The 18,273-nt window shown below is 44.2% G+C and overlaps 1 protein-coding gene across 1 annotated transcript in view; it reads left to right on the top strand.

The window, feature by feature from the left end:
- The window catches only part of WWC1 (WW and C2 domain containing 1), a 156,652-nt gene that overhangs the window by 81,434 nt on the left and 56,945 nt on the right, over positions 1-18,273 (top strand). Inside the window, exons 3-5 of the mRNA XM_043464764.1 lie at positions 2,602-2,805; positions 15,005-15,081; positions 16,687-16,766. Coding sequence (XP_043320699.1) covers positions 2,602-2,805; positions 15,005-15,081; positions 16,687-16,766 — 361 coding nt within the window. The remainder of the gene's footprint in view (positions 1-2,601; positions 2,806-15,004; positions 15,082-16,686; positions 16,767-18,273) is intronic.

Below are 18,273 nucleotides of genomic sequence, written 5' to 3'. Positions count from 1 at the left end.
GACACAAGTTTGATCTCTGGTGGGGGAACTAGGATCTCACATGCCATGGAACAGATAAGCCCATGCGCTGCTCTGAGCCCTCAAGTCAGAGTTAGAGTCTGTGCCCACAACGGAAGATCCCACATGATGTAGCTAAGAGCTGACACAGCCAGACAAATAAATAAACAAGGAAATAAATAGTCTACCAAGGGGGTCTCTAAGAACCTGCCCTGGTGTAAAGTTATCTATTCTGGTGAGATGGAAGTTAAGGAAGGAGAGTGAGCATAGATGGGGCTGGGCGTGGGAGGATGTCCTCAGAGTGTGATTAGTTCAGGACAAACAGGCCATCTTCACACCTTGTTTTCTTTCCCAGAAAAAGGGAGGAGGAGAGCTTGAAGAACAGCTATTCACAGATAATTCAAACACTGGCCTCAGTGAATAGTTTTGGCTTTATTCTCACCATCGTTTGTTTGCTTTACCTGGGTGAGTGCTCTACAGCTTCCAGGGAAGCAGTGAGGCGGGGCCGCTTGTTCTCTTTAATAATCAGAAAAGTAGATTCAGAGAGGTTAAGGAACCTGCCCATTGTAACACAGTGATCACTGGCAGGCATGCGGACGCGGCCCTGCTACCTCAGTGATCATTCTCCCCGTCTCTTCTTCCTTTCGTTGGAGATGCTCACTGGGGCCTATTCAAGAGGACCGAGAGCGAAAGGAGCTGTGAGCGGAGGCTCTGACTCAGTTCCCCCGGAGCCAGACACAGGACATCAGTGAATGCAGCGGACAGACTGCGGACCCATGGTGGCCAAGTCTTCCGAATGATCAAGAAAAACCAGAGATCAAGATTTTAATGTATAAAACTCCTTGTTAATCTAGAAAAATGGTATGATGGACAGAAAGAGGCCAAGATGTAGAGAACGGATCTGTGGACCCAGTGGGGGAGGAGCGCTTGGGATGAATTGAGAGCAGCATTGACGTATGTACAGCACCATGCGTAGAACAGAGAGCTAGTGGGGAGCTGCCGAGTGGCGCGGGGAGCTCGCTCAGTGCTCTGTGATGACCTGGAGGTGTGGGGGCGGGGGTTGGAAGAGGCTCAAGAGGAAGGGCTTATATGTCTACACATACCTGACCCGAAAAGTTGGACACAACTGAGCAACTAATACTCCAAACCTGATTTACTTCGTTGTACAGCAGAAACTAACACAATATTATAAAGCAACTACGTTCCAATTTTAAAAAATTAAAAATGAATACAAAAAAGCGCTCCTTGTTTTTATATACCAGTAATCAATTCAAAATTACTAAAGTTCTTTGGGCTAAGCAAAACTTATCTGCAAGCTGAATTTACCATATGGCTGTGATTATATAATTTCTGGTGTGTCCGTCATCCCATACCCCACCTTCCAGCTGGGAAATGACTGAGGAGTTGGCAGTCGATGGGCATTGATTCTTTGACATTAACATTGCTTTGACCTCTTCCATATCTGCTCAGCTGCCAGCTACCCTTTTAAAAACACTTTTTTGTCCTATTCCTTTTTTCTAAATTGTCACTGTGTATTTTTATTAGATACATAATTTAAAACATAAAGAAGAATGAAGAAAAAGCATTCTACCAACAAGACATATCTACTGTCGATAATTTGCTGTTTCCTCGTAATCTGTTTGAGAATGTACATATGTATTTTGATAAATACAAAACTATTTATGCAATTTTGTACCCAGCTCTTTTTATTGTTTAGTTGCTAAATTGTCTCCAATTCTGTTGAGACCTCAATACTTACACCCATTTTTTTATTGTAAGCACCTTTCTGGTTTTTTTTTTTTATTTTTCAAAATTTTTTCCAAAGACATTATTTTTAATGGCTGTTCTAGTGTATTGTGTAAATATAGCATATGTATTCAAGCAGTAATTTCTTGTGTGACCTTGAGCAAGTCACTTAACCTCTTTATGTCTCAGTTTTCTCTTTTGTTTAACCAGAGTAATAAAATAATTTTCTCTATAGAGTTAATGTGAGGATTAGAGGAGTAAATAGATACAAAGTAAATATAATAGTGTTTGGCACAGAGTAAACATTAAATAAGTGCTTGTTTATGATGAAGATGATTTTATACAAATGCATCTTTGCCTGAATTTATTACTTTTTGTAATAAATTACTATGGGAGGAATTATTGGATGAAGGGTATTAACATTTTAAGTCTCTTGATTTTCATTGTCAGATAGCCCTTTAGGAAGGCTGTTCTAGTTTACATACTGTGTGGACACAGTATGTCTACACATCTTTTGAAATATCAGTTATTTTATTTTCCTTTACTATTTACCAAAATGAATGATTTTAAGCATCTATAATATCGTTGAGCCTCTCTGTCTTACATCGGAATTCATATCTGATCATTCTGGCTATTCTCTGACTAACTGCAGGTTTGGAAATTGATGCTGGTTTTTTGTGTATGTTTGTTTGCTTAATCCAAATGAAGAGTTCTGCTATTCAATAGGCAAGTTTAACCCATTTACATTTATTGTGATTTTATATTTATTACACTTCTTGTTCTTTGGTAGATTCTACAGGCCACCAATTCAGTGACATTTTTGAGGTGCTAATGTCGGGTCTCTGGGGTCTGTTCCAGAAACCACTCAGATTGAGGACCCCCGGGTGCAATGGCGGCGGGCGCAGGAGCACATGCTGAAGGACTACCTGGTGGTGGCCCAGGAGGCCCTGAGTGCGCAGAAGGAGATCTACCAGGTGAAGCAGCAGCGCCTGGAGCTGGCGCAGCAGGAGTATCAGCAGCTGCACGCCGTCTGGGAGCACAAGCTTGGCTCCCAGGTCAGCTGTGAGTACCTCCCACACCAGCACCCCCACCAACGTGACCTCGAGGAGGAGGAAATGGCCATGCTGAGTCCTGCATGTGTTGCCTCTTGACGCTTCTCAGACCTACCTGTGTTCTTCCTCTCACTTCTGGGACAAACCACCACCCTTTTCCTGCTCCTACTTGTGCTTTGCTATGATTCATCTGCCATTTTCATTCCATTTCCTTTCATTGATTTTTCTTCTCAGAATGCCAGTTGAGTTACCTATCTCCTTATTTGAAGCCCTTTAGTGGGTGGGGGAAGCGGGGGTAGTTTTTGGTTAATGTATAGAGTTTCAGTTTGGAAAGATGAAGACGTTTTGGAGGTGGATGGTGTTGATGGCTGCACCACAGTAAAAATGTACATAAGGCCTCTGAAATGTATATTTTGAAATGGTTAGAGTGGTAAATTTTATGTGTATTTTTTCGCATCACTCTTTCCATGGCTTATACAGCCCCATGTGATCAGACTCCTGCCAGCCACTCCCACCTCTGCCCATGCTCCCAGTCACTAGGATCTAGGTGTGCTAAGCACACCCATTCTGCTCCTCTAGCCTGCCCTGCACCCTTCTACCTCAGGGCTTCTGTCCTTGCTGCTCCCCTGCCTGGAAAGATTTTCTACTGATCCATTTGCACAGCTGGCTCCTCCTCACCCTTCCAGTCATCTCCGGGAGGCTTGCTTCTGACAACTCCATCCTCAGATGCCCTTCCCCAGCATTAGCCTCTGTAATGGCTGTTTATTTTGTTCATAGCACTATCACAGTGCATCTGCTTATACATCTGTTGGAATTTCCTAGTGGAGGAGATTTCCTGTTTCCCTTATTACCCTCATATCTGCAGGAGGAAAACAGGCACCCCAGTCCTTCATTCTCAGTGTAGGAAATGCCAGATCCATAGCTCTCAAAGAGCCCATTGACCTTTTCTGATGTTTTGAGGGTTTTTTTTTTTTTATCTTCTGCCACTATTTTTAATAACTAATCCTTTTCTATGTTTACTGAGTGCTTACTAAATGCTCACCTACAGTCTGAATATGTTATTTCAGCTAATTCTCATAACAGTTCTGTGGGGAAGCACAATTAATATCTTCCTGTAACAGATGAAAAATCTGCAGCATAAAAAAGACTAATAGCATACCCAGGGTCTTACAGCTGGTGACAGGTGATAAGTTGCAAACACAATCCTCTCCCCCAGCATCTGCAGTTTGGACCAAGGGGCCAGCTTTAAGCCATGGTGTCAGGGCGTCCATGCCTTGGCTGGGTCATCCAACACTCCCCCTGTATGAAGCCCCCACTTTGAGAAATTTGGTCTGGGAGGAGGACAGTGAGTAGGTTACTCAATCTCCCAGCCCTACCCTTTTCCTTGGCAACTCAGGGAAAAACCCAGAATCTCAGATTATAGAGAAGAACTGCATTACACTCATTAGCTGTTTCTGGGTCAAATAACGTCCTAGAGACCGTCATGAGGGTTTTAGCACTTAATCTGTCTTAATCAGCTGGGACTGCCATAGCAAAATACCACAGACCAGGTGGCTTTAACAACAGACACTTATTTTCCCACAGTTCTGGAGGCTGGAATCCTGAGATCAGAGTGTCAGTATGGTTGAGTTCTGGTGGGACCCTCTTCTTGTCTTCTCACTGTGTCTTCATGGCAGAGAGAGAAGAGAAAACAGCAAGCCCTGTGGTGTCTCTTATTAGGTCACTAATCCCATCATGAGGGCCCCATCCTTATAACCTCATCTAACCCTAATTACCTCCCAAAGGCCCCCTTCTCCAAATACTATTATAATAGGGGTTGCTGCTGCTGCTGCTGCTGCTGCTAAGTCACTTCAGTCGTGTCTGATTCTGTGTGACCCCATAGACGGCAGCCCACCAGGCTCCTCTGTCCCTGGGATTCTCCAGGCATGAACACTAGAGTGGGTTGCCATTTCCTTCTCCAATGCATGAAAGTGAAAAGTGAAAGTGAAGTCGCTCAGTTGTGTCCGACTCTTCGTGACCACATGGATTGCAGCCTACCAGGCTCCTCCGTCCATGGGATTTTCCAGGCAAGGGTACTGGAGTGGGTTGCCATTGCCTTCTCCGACAATAGGGATTAGGACTTCAATATATGAATTTCTGGGGAACACAATTCAGTCCATAGCATTATTCTTACCAGAACCCTGGCGGGAGATATTAATATCCCTAGTGAAATTCAGATTCAAATAGATAATTTTTTTTCTTTCTCTAGTCTGAAATAGTGACAAGTGTATAGAAAAACAAACCTTCCTGTTTTGGAGATCAGGATGTATACAGGGACCCCAAGTATCACCCCCTGAATAACTTACTAACTTTGGGGGGTAAAACTTATTTTTTATATTGAAGAGTTGCAGCCACCACCGCCTTACACAGGGGTTAAGTTAGCACCACCAATAATGAGGCAAACTGACATTGTATACTTTCTGATGTGATGCAGTAAAAAAACATCACCGAGGATTCTTGACAAAAAATGTTTACTCTCAATCAAATCATGAAGAAACAACCAGACAAATCCATACTGCACAGTATCCTACAAGATAATTACCCTATACACTTTCAAAAAATAGTGCTGTGAAAAAAACAGAAAGAGAGGCAATGTTCTAGATTACAAAACGAAAAAAGTCTAAGGAGACATAAACCCAATGAAGTGTTTGCACCTTGACTAGACCATAGATAGAGGGGAAAGCAGCCATAAAGATATTCTCAGGCAACTGGAGGATTTTCTTAGGTATGATAATGACTTTGTAGCTGTGTAGGAGAATGTCCTGCTCCTAAGACATTCGTGTGACATCATGTCTGCAAGTTAATTCCAAAAAAAAGTCTGGGGGGGGAGGGGGAATGAAAAAACTATGATGTCAGCCTAAGTGAGATCAGTAACACATTGATGGTCACATTTTGGATATGGGATGGGTTTTTCCCAATAATCATATATTGAGGGCTTTTATGATCCAGGCAGGCATCCTACTGAGAGAATAAGAGTGGAGGGTGGGATAGACAAAACAGATGTGGGGAAATGCTAAAATTGGTAGATCTAGGTGAAGGATCTATCAATATTCATCTCATTATGCTTTCAAATTTATAGTAGATACAAAGTTTTGAAAATAAAAATTTAGGGTAGGGAAAAGAGCCAAGTGGCAGCAATGACACATTCTTGGTGGGAGCTGTCCTGTGTGTTGTGGATATTTAACCGCATTCCTGGGCTCTGCCTATAGCATCTCCCACCCAGAGTTGTGATAACCAAAATGAGTGCAGACACTGCCCCGGGGTGGGCAAAGTTGCCCCCAGCCAAAAACCACTGGTCTAGGTAAACCACTTAGCATAATTCCCTTAGAACATATTAATAGTTCAATAAATATTCTCTTGATAAGAATTCATTACATAATCTTTTGAGAATGTGGACTCTAGCTGGACTGCTGGGGTCCAATCCAGGATATGCAACTTCCTAGCTGTTCAACTTTGTACAAGTGATGCTGCTTCTCTCTGCATGAAGTTTTTCATCTGTAAAATTGACAGGGACTTCCCTGTGGTTAAGACTCTGTGCTTCCAATGCAGAGGGCATCTGGTTGGGGAACTAAGATCCCACATGCTGTATGGTGTGGCCAAAAATAAGTATAAAACTGACATAATAATAGTGTTACCTTCCACCGGTGTGTTATGGGGCTTGTACTTGGAATACTAGTTATCATATTCTTAAGCTCACGATAGATAATATCAATATTTATTTGATATTAATTTGTTGGCATTGAAATGACCAAGATTTTTAACCAATCCCTGGAACCAGTAAGAATAGACAATTCCTTATAGAAAGTAATTGAGGCAGTCCTGTCGTATGACTTCAGTGCTACTACTGAGTGCTCCATCAGGTTCAAAGACACCATCATTTTGAATGTTAAAGAAGGAATCAATAGATAGCTAGTGGGAAGCTGCTGTATAGTGTGGGGAGCTCAGCTCTGTGACCTGTGATGACCTAGAGGGGTGGGATATGGAGGTGGGAGGGAGGCTCAAGAAGGAGGAGATGTATGTATGTTATAGCTGATTCACCTTGTTGTATAGCAGAAATTAACACAGCACTATAAAGCAATTATCCTCCAGTTAAAAATTTTAAAAAAAGAGAGAATCATCTCAGATCACTAGTTCTAGGATACAAATCAGCAAGGAATGGGGGCGTCCCTCAGCCCAAGCATCCCAGTGAAACAGGCATAACCCAAGGCTCCTCATGACTTTCTTAGGGTTTGACAAGCCAGGTTTGCCTTCCAAGTCAAGCTCTCTGGCATGTTGATAGACCGGTGAGGTCACATGCCTCCCTCTAACTCAGATGGCCTGTTAGGGCTTGAGAGTTTTGCCACCTGGCCTTGACTGCGTAGGGCTTGGCTACAGGTGGGGCTCTGCCTTGGGGAAGGAGGCTTTGTTGTCATCACTGATACAGTCTCTCACCCCGTGGGGGATGAGGAGAGAACTCTCATTTAACATGCATCTATCGAATTTCTGCAGGGCGATGTGCTGGCCACTCTACATATGTTGTATCAAATAACCTTGCTACACACACACACACACACACACACACACACAAAATCCTACAAGATACTGTTGTTCCCATTTTACAGATAAGACAACTGAGGCCTAGAGTGAGAAAGTAGCTTTCCCAAAGTTTTCACACTGTTAAAAGGGGGCAGAACTAGTTTTTATACCTATAAGTATCTGATCCCAAAACCAATTCTCTTAATTTAACCCAAGTCAGCCAGTCAAATTCTAAGGTTTGAGGGCTGCACTGGGGTTCTTCCATCCTCTGAAAGATGAGAGCTCAGGAGAGCTAGGTTCTTTGGGACCTCACCACACTCCTTCCTCCTCCGGGCCTTGGTTTCCCATTTGGAAAATCAGTCACTGGGCGCCTTGCTGCTAAAAATGTCAGTTGAACCACCTACATGCTTTCACTCATTCCTGAAACTAAGAAAATATCAGATAAGAGATTTTTAAGGCATACATGCACAAGGGCAGGGAGACTTGGAGCAAAAGGCAGCAATAAAATGTGGAGACTTAAAGGCGGAAGGACAGATAGCAACCTATTGGATAGACCACAGAAAAGAGGAATTGGGCTGACAGTGAAGAAAAACAGGCCTCTGGTCTACCTGAAGCACATGCAAAAGCCTCAGGAATTGGAGGCATTGGCTGTCTCTGTGGCATGGGAGTGAAGTTAGGAGGCCCTCAAAGAAGACTGGAGGAAGGTTGTTTCTGAGACACAAGCCACCAGATCTCTTCCCCAAATCAGCGAGACCCAGGTCACTGCCCATCTCCAACCTGATGAAAAACTGGAGGTTTATTTTTAGGAGAGAGTAAAACAGAGTCTCTGGACCCCAGGATACCAGGCAAGTTCAAAACTGAGGTGCACCATACTGAAAACATGATATTCAAGTGAACATGAACTTGAGGATTGAGACCCCAGCCGGCGTGTACCACTTGACTCCCAGAAGAGTCCTAGGCTATTGCCTGCCAGGCTGGCCAGTAGAAGAATCTGGGGAATCTGAGTCTCTTCTTTTCAGAGAAAAGAGATATAAAGAGAAAAGATGAGACTTCCCTAGTGGCCCAGTGGCTAAGAATATACCTGCCAGTGCAGAGGACATGGGTTCAATCCCTGGTCCAGGAAGATCCCACGTGGTAGGGAGCAGCTAAACCCATGTGCCACAACTAGAGAAGCCCGTGAGCCCTAGAGTCTGTGTTTCGCAGCAAGAGAAGCCACCGCAATGAAAAGCCCAAGCACCACAACTAGAGAGGAGCCCCTGCTTGCCGCAACCAGAGAAAAGCCCACACAGCAACAAAGACCCAGCACAGCCAAAAATAAGTAAATCAATAACATTAAAAATAAAGAGAAAAGAAGTGAAAACACTGACAGTGAGGATTCTTAGATGAAACGGTCCAGCTAAATCACATACACCACATAACCCACAGTGAGTCTTGTAACCCATCTCCCACAAACTCTGCTCCAGCCAGCTTTTTGGGTCCCCAGTTTAAGTGTGAGCGGACGGCTGAGTTTCTGGACATATAAGGAAAGCCTCTTACAAGAACAGTAGAGATGAAACAAACACCTGGCAGTGGGGAGGCCCTGTAGGAAGTGGAGAGTGTGCATGGAGAAGAAAACATGGAGAAAAGCTCACAACCGTGAAAGTAAAACAGGATGCTACATTTTATAAATAGGAGCGTTCAGAGAGCACAAAAGAGCCTTTGGAAATTGAACCATGAAAGTAGAAATGAAAAAGCCACAGGAAGCCTGGAAGGTAAAACTGAGGAAGTTTTCTAAAAAGCAGAACAAAAATACAGTGAGATGGAAAAAGAGCATCAGGCCAAGAACTCTATCTGAGTAATGAAAGCTCCACATAGACCAGAAGAAACATAGGGAGAGAAGCATCAGTGACATAATTTAGAAGAAAATTTCCCAGAACTGATAGAGGAGATTGAAAGTGCTCAGTGAGCACCCAACACAGTGGATAAAAGTTAACTCACACCAAAGACATATCATTGTGCAACTTCAAACACTGGGAACGATTCGAGATTCTAAAAGCTTTTGGAGAGGAAAAACTAGGTCACACAAAAATGATCTGGACTCAGAATAGCTCCTGGCTTCTCAGTAGTAACACTGGAAATCTAAAAGACAATGGGGCAATGCCTTCAAACATTTAAGGAAAGTAATTTCCGCCCCAGAATTCTATATCCAGCAAAACTACCTCTAATCATGGACGTTGTTGTTGTTCTGTTGCTAAGTCATGTCTGACTCTACACACAAGTCTTTCCAAGTGTTATTTCCTTCATGCCTCCTTTCTCAGGAAGCTCCTACAAGTGATATTCTACCAAAATGAGGAGGGAGTCACAGGGGGGAAGACATAGAATTTAGGAAGGAGGAGAGAGAGAGGTGGTGGGGGTGAGCATGGGGGAGTCCAGCCATGGGATGCCAGCCATGCAGGGAGAGTACAGACACACATCCAGTGAGACAGAGCCCAAGAGAGGAGCTCAGTGAGAGGAGACTTAGATAACTGGCCAAGGGTGAGGTTGGTCAGTGATGAATTTGTGGAAAGTAAGCACACATAAAAATGATAGTTATTAACTTTAAGAAAAACAACCCCAAAAATGGGCTGGAAAGAAAAAGTAAGCAAAGTTGGCTACATGCGTTGGCCCTGAATAGTGTTCACAGAGTAAAAGTAATACAAACACTGATGGTGTCTCCGTCCAGAGTTATCTGTAAGGAAGATGAGGAGCTGAGAGGGGTTGCCCTGTGTGGGGTAGGGGTTGGGAAAAGGAGTGAGGCTAACACTCCATCCTCCAGAGAGAAATGAATAAATGATGCCTAAAGCAGGAAAAAAAAAAATCAAGAAACAGTGATGCTTGCATATTATCAGACACACAGGTTTGGACGCCCAAGAAACTGGCTGAACCTGTTGAAATGGTTCCTTTTTTGCTAGTGAGATAAGCGGATTGGGGAATGCTCTTTTTTTATAGCAAATCTGGGTTGTATAAAATATGTAGCATTTTATATAGACTGTTAAAGTGTTCATATATAACTTGAATAAAAACTAAAAAAAAAACTAAAAAAAGAGGTGATCTTAAAGGCAATCTCTACTACGGTTTCTTTGAATATGAGATTATTTTGTTGTGAATAACTGAGGGGACATGGACACAGAAAGGAAGCTGATGACCTGTTTCTTGATTGGCGTGCTGGTCACTTGAGTGTGTTTCTTTTGTGAAAGTCCACCAAGCTGCACACATATGATGCTTTTCCATTCCTATATGTATTTTTTTTTTTTCACTTCAGCAAAAAGACTGCTTAAAAAATAACAAGCCACATCCTATTTCAGCAGCTTTGGACAGAAACAGGGCATGTCACAGTGATTCTCCAGAGGGTGATAATTCCTGCCCCTGGTGAGCCAGTTGGCAGAGTCTCATCCTTCTCAGGTCCTCCCTCGAGGGTTTCTGAGTGTTCCCATGGAAGAACTCCCGCCTTCCACAATCTGCCCTGGCAGCGCTGGTCCGCACGGTCACCCTCTCCTTGTTAGGGTCAGGACTTGCCGTGTCTCATGGGCTCTCCCAGGCTGCTACCACGCTCCCCTTAACCCTTCCCGCAATGACGGCCAAGCCCAGCAGCGCGGATGAACAGGGTGGCTGCAGGATCGGGTGCTCACAGAACAGGCACACTCCTTTTTCAGCGTATCTTGTTTCCTCACTAATGACTCTCCTGTCTTTTCACCAAGTTTTTACTAACCATCCGTGGGTAACAAAGATTGTCAATGACCTTAAAATTTTGTCCGGAAGTGCCTATCTGGGCAATTTGCCTAAATCAGTGCTTCCAGCTTTGTATCCAACCAGGTCTCTCCCCGGAAACTCCGAAGTCCAGCGGAGTTAAAGAAGTTAGAGCGCAGGAAGTGAAAGCTTCAAACTGGAAACACAACATGTATCCCTGTTCCATGCTCACAACAAGGGCTGTGAGGTCCTTCCTATCCAGGTGTTCCTGCCACTCATCTTTTCTAAGAAAGTCCAGCCTCAGTCACCGTCATCCTCATCGTCACCATCATTCCAAACTCAGCAGAGGTGAAATGCTGCCCATGGTGCAGGACATCTTGTCAGCTTCTACGCAGAGCAATTTTATTTCCCAGACTTCTCAGTGTTTCATTTTAACTTTCCGAAAGCACAATTGCACTCATCTCACACGTTAGTAAAGTAATGCTTAAAATTCTCCAAGCCAGGCTTCAGCAATAGGTAAACCGTGAAATTCCAGATGTTCAAACTGGTTTTAGAAAAGGCAGAGGAACCAGAGATCAAATTGCCCACATCCGCTGGATCATTGAAAAAACAAGAGAGTTCCAGAAAAACATCTATTTCTGCTTTATACTATGCCAAAGCCTTTGACTGTGTGGATCACAATAAACTGCGGAAAATTCTGAAAGAGATGGGCATACCAGACCACCTGACCTGCCTTTTGAGAAACCTGTATGCAGGTCAGGAAGCAACAGTTAGAACTGGACATGGAACAACAGACTGGTTCCAAATAGGAAAAGGAGTATGTCAAGGCTGTGTATTGTCACCCTGCTTATTTAACTTCTATGCAGAGTACAGTATGAGAAACGCTGGGCTGGAGGAAGCACAAGCTGGAATCAAGATTGCTGGGAGAAATATCAATAACCTCAGATATGCAGATGACACCCCCCTTATGGCAGAAAGTGAAGAAGAACTAAAGAGCCTCTTGATGAAAGTGAAAGAGGAGAGTGAAAAAGTTGGCTTGAAGCTCAACATTCAAAAAAACTAAGATCATGGCATCCGGTCCCATCACTTCATGGGAAATAGATGGGGAAACAGTGGCTGACTTTATTTTTCTGGGCTCCAAAGTAACTGCAGATGGTGATTGCAGCCATGAAATTAAAAGACACTCCTTGGAAGGAAAGTTATGACCAACCTAGACAGCATATTGAGAAGCAGAGACATTACTTTGCCAACAAAGGTCTGTCTAGTCAAGCCTATGGTTTTTCCAGTGGTCATGTATGGATGTGAGAGTTGGACTATAAAGAAAGCTGAGTGCCGAAGAATTGATGCTTTTGAACTGTGGTGTTGGAGAAGACTCTTGAGAGTCCCTTGGACAGCAAGGAGATCCAACCAGTTCATCCTAAAGAAGATCAGTCCTGGATGTTCATTGGAAGGACTGATGTTAAAGCTGAAACTCCAATACTTTAGCCACCTGATGCGAAGAGCTGACTCATTGGAAAAGACTCTGATCCTGGTAAAGATTGAGGGCAGTAGGAGAAGGGGACAACAGAGGATGAGATGGTTGGATGGCATCATCAACTTGATGGACATGGGTTTGGGTGGACTCCGGGAGTTGATGATGGACAGGGAGGCCTGGCGTGCTGCGGTTCATGGGGTCTCAAAGAGTCGGACATGAGTGAGCGACTGAACTGAACTGAACTGAAAAGCATAATCAGGGGCTTCCCTGGTGGTGGAGTGGTAAAGAATCCACCTGCCAATTCAGGAGATGCAAGAGGTGTGGGTTTTGTTCCCTGGGTCAGGAAGATCCCCTGGAGAATGAAATGGCAACCCACTCCAGGGTTCTTGCCTGGGAAATCCCATGGACAGAGGCTCCTGGTGGGCTTCAGTCCATGCAGTCACGAACAGTTGGATGTGACTGAGCATTCACGCTACACAAGCATAATCAAAAGGTCCCCCTGGTGGCTCAGATAGTAAAGAATCTGCCACAGGTTCAATCCCTGGGTCCGGGAAGATCCCCTGGAGAAGGGAATGGCAACCCACTCCAATATTCTTGCCTAGGAAATTCTGTAGACAGAGGAGCCTGGCGGGCTACAGTCAGTGAGGTCACTAAAGAGTAGGACACGATTTAGCAACTAAACAACAACAGCAGCAAATCAAAAGGTCCACTCCAGTATGTAAACCAGGTCCAAAGAGCAGAGCAGCAGGCCCTTCATGATTGTTCCTTCTACTGCCATACCCTGAAAATTGCCTGCAATCTCCAAATAAGCCTCTTTAGCCTCAGAAAAATCCAGGTCCCAGCAAGTGATGTTAAACGGAAAGGGGAGGTGATGAAACTGCTCAGAAGGTAAGATTAAGGACTCAGGAGAAACGCTGCTCTGGCCTCTCTGACCTTTTCCTGAACAGTGCCTGTCCCTTTCCTGGACAGCGGGGTTGTGTTTAAAGACACCACGAGTCGTGCTCAGGGCCCATTTTCCTCTTCACATCAGCAGGCAGGAAGCTCAGAGCCAGGTCTGTGGTAGCGGCGGGTCAGAAACGGGACCTCATGCCATGCAGTGAGCCCAGCTTCACGCCACTGGCTTCCTCACTCTTGCTGTACATTTATTTCATTTTCCTTCCTTTTAGATGGATCACTCTGTGTCCATTTTTGTAAGCCTTAAAATCCTTTATCAAGACACAAAGAAATTCTATTTTTAAAATGCACTAAGATTACAGCTGCAGGCATACCTCGTTTTATTGCACTTCACAGAGATTGTGGATTTTACAGATCGAAGGTTTGGGGCAACCTGGCATTGTCAGATGATGGTTAACATTTTTTAGCAATAAAGTATTTTTTTTTTTATTAAAGTATGTACATTTTTTAAGGCATAATGCTATTGCACATTTAACAGATTGCAATAGTGTAAACAGAGCTTTTATAGGCACTGGGAAACAAAAAAATTCTTGTGACTCACTTTATTGTGATAATCGCTTTGTTTCGATAATCCCTTTATTATGGGAGTCTGGAACCAAACCCACAATATTTCTGAGGTATACCTGTGTATGACAGAACTGTAGGTAAACATTGAAAGGTAACTTGAAGAGAAGATAATTGTATTAGGATGATAGGGTTACAGGTAATTTATTTTCCTTTTCAAATGTACGTTAATATCATAAAGTACATTAAATGATATTTTTAGTCATTTCTTCTGATTAGAAAATTATGTTTGTGTTAGAAATTGTAGAAAAGATAGAAAAATACAAAGATGAAAATTAATTTTATTCATCATCCAAATCTCTAAATATAAATATTATCTTTTTAGTCTATTTCTTTCTTGTCTTCTTCCACATATGTGTGTGTGTGTTACCTCTGTATATTTTCAAATTTATTCTTTCTTTATAGTTTTTCATAAGTTACTGTTTTTTATTTAACAGTAACTTTGGGGATCTCCTAAATATTTAGTATCCTTTATTTTTAGCACCATCATTTATTTGTTTGTTTGGTTTTTGCCATGCACGTAGCATGAAGAATCTTCGTTCCCCTACCAGAGATCAAACCTGCACCCCCTCCAATGGAAGTGCAGAGTCGTCACCAAGTGGACCACCAAGGAAGTCCCTACACCATCGTTTTAAATCACTTATGTTCTCACCACTAAAAAGAAATGGCAGCTATGCAGTGTGATGAAGGTGTTAGCTAACACAGTGGTGGTAATATTTTTGAAATATATAAATATATTAAATCAACACTTTAAATGTAAAAAAAAAAAAATAAATCACTTATGTTGTACAGTCCTCATTTTATATGTATACCCTATTTATTTAACAAATTCCCCTTTGTTGGACATTTAGGTTGTTCACTAATAGTCATTCCTTTCTGGATTTATCTAGATGGCCAAATAAGCCAACTTGACCAAAATAATGTTTCATCTACAGAATTCCTTTTTCTCTTTTTGCAGTGGTCTCTGGTTCGTCATCCAGCTCTAAGTATGACCCTGAGATTCTGAAGGCTGAAATTGCCACAGCAAAATCCCGGGTAGGTCCTCTCTGCTTATGCTATTGATGGGGGTCCCGGAGGCAGCTTTTGGCTAAGAGCCTACCCACCAGACCAGAGTAGATGCTCCAACCAGGCAGTGACAGCTGGTGCTGACGAACAAGCCCCTACATGACAACAGCAGCGGCTGTAGGAGCCCTCGTTTTACTAGTAGCTGTGTTGATAGCAGCCACCCTTTCACAGGCAGTCACTGTAACCAGGCGTAGTGCTAAGTGGTTCATGAGTGACACCTCATGCCCTCGCAACAATCCTGTGAAGTAGCCACTGTCAATATCTGCGTTTTAAAGACGAGCCAACAGAGGCTTGGCGGAATTAAGTAACTTGCTCAAGGTCACAGTGGACTCAGGCTTACCCCAAATTTCTTCATGGACGGTGCTCTCTTCCTAACCACTGCTTGTTCTGCATTGTCGTATTTAATTACTTCCTGCTTACCTTGGGGGACAGATGGTTTTAGTCCCCCTTTACTGACTGACTGAAGACCAGCACTTAAATGACTTGCTCAAGGTGAAGTCAGTGCTGTGAACAGGGGTTTAGGTCTACAAATCCAGATGCCTGTAAGAAAATATGAAAGGGGAGAAGGGGCTAGGGATGAGGCAGTAGAGGCCTGTGTAGCCTAGGAGGTTATGTCTCGTCTAAAGGAGTAGTGGGATTTTAGCCCTGAGCTCTTGTGCCCATGCTGGAACATGGGCTCCGCATTGGCACATCTTCAAGTATTTTGAAGAATACTGTGTATCTAGGCCTACTATACGAAATAGCTCAATATTTAATTATTAGCAACAAATTTTTTTAAATTTTTATTTATTTATTTTTGGCTATGCTGGTCTGCGCGGGCTTTCCCGTAGTCACAGCGAACGGGGCTACACATTAGTTGTGGTGCATGGGCTTCTCTTGTTGCAGAGCATGGGCTCTAGGGCGAGGGGGCTTCAGTTATTGCACCCTGAAGCCCGTGGGCTCAGTAGTTGTACTTCCCAGGTTCTAGAGCACGGGCTCAGTAGTTATGGTATGCAGGCTTAGTTTCTCCCTGTGTCTCCTGGCTTTGGCAGGTGGATACTTTACCACCGAGCCACCAGGGACGCCCATCGGCAACTAATTTTTAAAAATTTAGTAAGACTGCAAGCCAAAGCATTTCTGTAGGCTACAGCTGGCTTCCCGGCCAGGTCGTGCCTATAAAGGTACTATGCTGCCTCTCGCCTCCCTGCCCTACAATAGTGAATGTAGTACCTGCTTTAAGTAATCCCCAACCCAGGAAATCGCCCTTATCGTCCTCTGTCAGAAACAGGAAAGGGAGGCTCACAGAAGCAACGACGTGACTTGAGAGAAGCCAGCCAAGTAGTCACGGGGAAGGCCAGACTGTAGCCCAGGTCAGCCAGGTCCAGTCAACTTCCTGTTTCCTCGGAGCGAGGGCTGGCTAGGAAGGACCTCCAGGACCACTGGACTGGGAGGCCGACCAAGTGGGCAGCTGCTGAGACCCCAGCAACATCAGTGAGGGGTGCCCAGGGGGTGCTGACCTGAGTCATATGCAAGGGCAGCTGGGGGCTCTGGGTCAACATCAACCTCTGCCCCTCCGTGTGGTCTTCTGCCATCCAGGTTAACAAGCTGAAGAGAGAGATGGTTCATCTCCAACAGGAGCTTCAGTTCAAAGAGCGTGGCTTTCAGACCCTGAAGAAGTAAGTCATCTTGTGCAGGGTGTGGGGACTACCCTCGTCTGTGCTCTCCTCCCGCCCTCTCTGTCCCCCTCTCCCTCATTCTCTCTCTACCCTCCTTGAAACGGGGCTTTCTAATTGTTCAGTTCCAGTTCTATTCTACTGAAGACTGTTCCCCAAGGCTGCGGTTTAGAAAGAGAAAAGGGGAATCATTTCCGATTCAGGTTCTCACGGTCCTCTGCATTCCAGAAGTCGTTAAAGTCTGTTCCATTCAGTTGAGTTTTGCCAGCCACAGAAATGAGTTATCGCCAGGCATGTCTGTGTACCTGACTCCTCCCCTGCTGTAGATGGGGGAGAACCTGACACGCACATGGACAAAACCAGCTCTTTCCGTGGCCCCCAAAGTGAGCAGTGACTCTGGCTTGTGCGTTCCCAGAAGAAACAAGGATCCCTTCCACAACAAATGGATTTCTGAAAGAGTGGGCACCATGCCATGCACACTGTGCTTTGCAGGTGACTGAAGAGATTTCCAGAACTTTGACCACATGTAGTTTTCCCTTTTAGAGACTGACTTGCAGCCACGAACATGCAGTTCTCTTGTTCCTTAGAGAAGATGTGCTCCTTGTCACTTTTATGATTATACTAGCAGAGATTTATTGAGCAGGTAGTCCATGCCAGAGATCACTTCCAGTGTTTCTATCTGGGTAACCCCTCGTGACAACTCTGTAAAGAATGTGCTTTAGCTGACTCCATTGTATAGATGGGGAAACTGAAGCACCTAGTCCATGTTCCTGAGTGTCAGCTTATTGTTGTTATTAAACCACTCATATCACTGAGACTTGTGCCTTGAGTCATGTTTAGTACATGTGATCGGCTCATGGGACAGTCATTACAGAGGTGCCTCACAGCCCTCCTGGAAGCTCCAAAGAGGGTGGTCAGTAGATGTCTCTGTTCTAAGGGCTATCCACTTAGATTCCCAGAGAGATCACCTGTACACAGACAGCATCTTCTCCAGACACTGCTGTCTCACTCTCACTGACTGTACCTTCTCCTCATTCTCCAGACCTCAAGCCACTCTCACTACTCTTGGCCACAGCCCCAAGCCTTTGGGTGTTTATCTCCAAGCCCTATGAATCGAGGGGAATTGTTCAGTTCAGTTCAGTCACTCAGTCGTGTCCGACTCTGCAGCCCCATGGACTGCAGCCCGCCAGGGCTCCCTGTCCATCACCAAATCCCTGTCCATCACCAACTCCCAGAGTTTACTCAAACTCATGTCCATTGAGTCAGTGATGCCATCCAACCATCTCATCCTCTGTCGTCCCCTTCTCCTCCCGCCTTCAATCTTTCCCAGCATCAGGGTCTTTTCAAATGAGTCAGTTCTTCACATCAGGTGGCCAAATTATTGAAGTTTCAGCTTCAACATCAGTCCTTCCAAAGAACACTCAGGACTGATTTCCTTTAGGATGGACTGGTTGGATCTCCTGGCAATCCAAGGGACTCTAAAGAGTCTTCTCCAACACCACAAGTTCAA

This window comes from Cervus canadensis, chromosome 4, assembly GCF_019320065.1.
Source record: "Cervus canadensis isolate Bull #8, Minnesota chromosome 4, ASM1932006v1, whole genome shotgun sequence".
Classification (NCBI taxonomy): Eukaryota; Metazoa; Chordata; class Mammalia; order Artiodactyla; family Cervidae; genus Cervus; species Cervus canadensis.
Note: the sequence above shows the minus strand (reverse complement) of the source record. Positions and strands in the feature narration are given on the sequence as shown.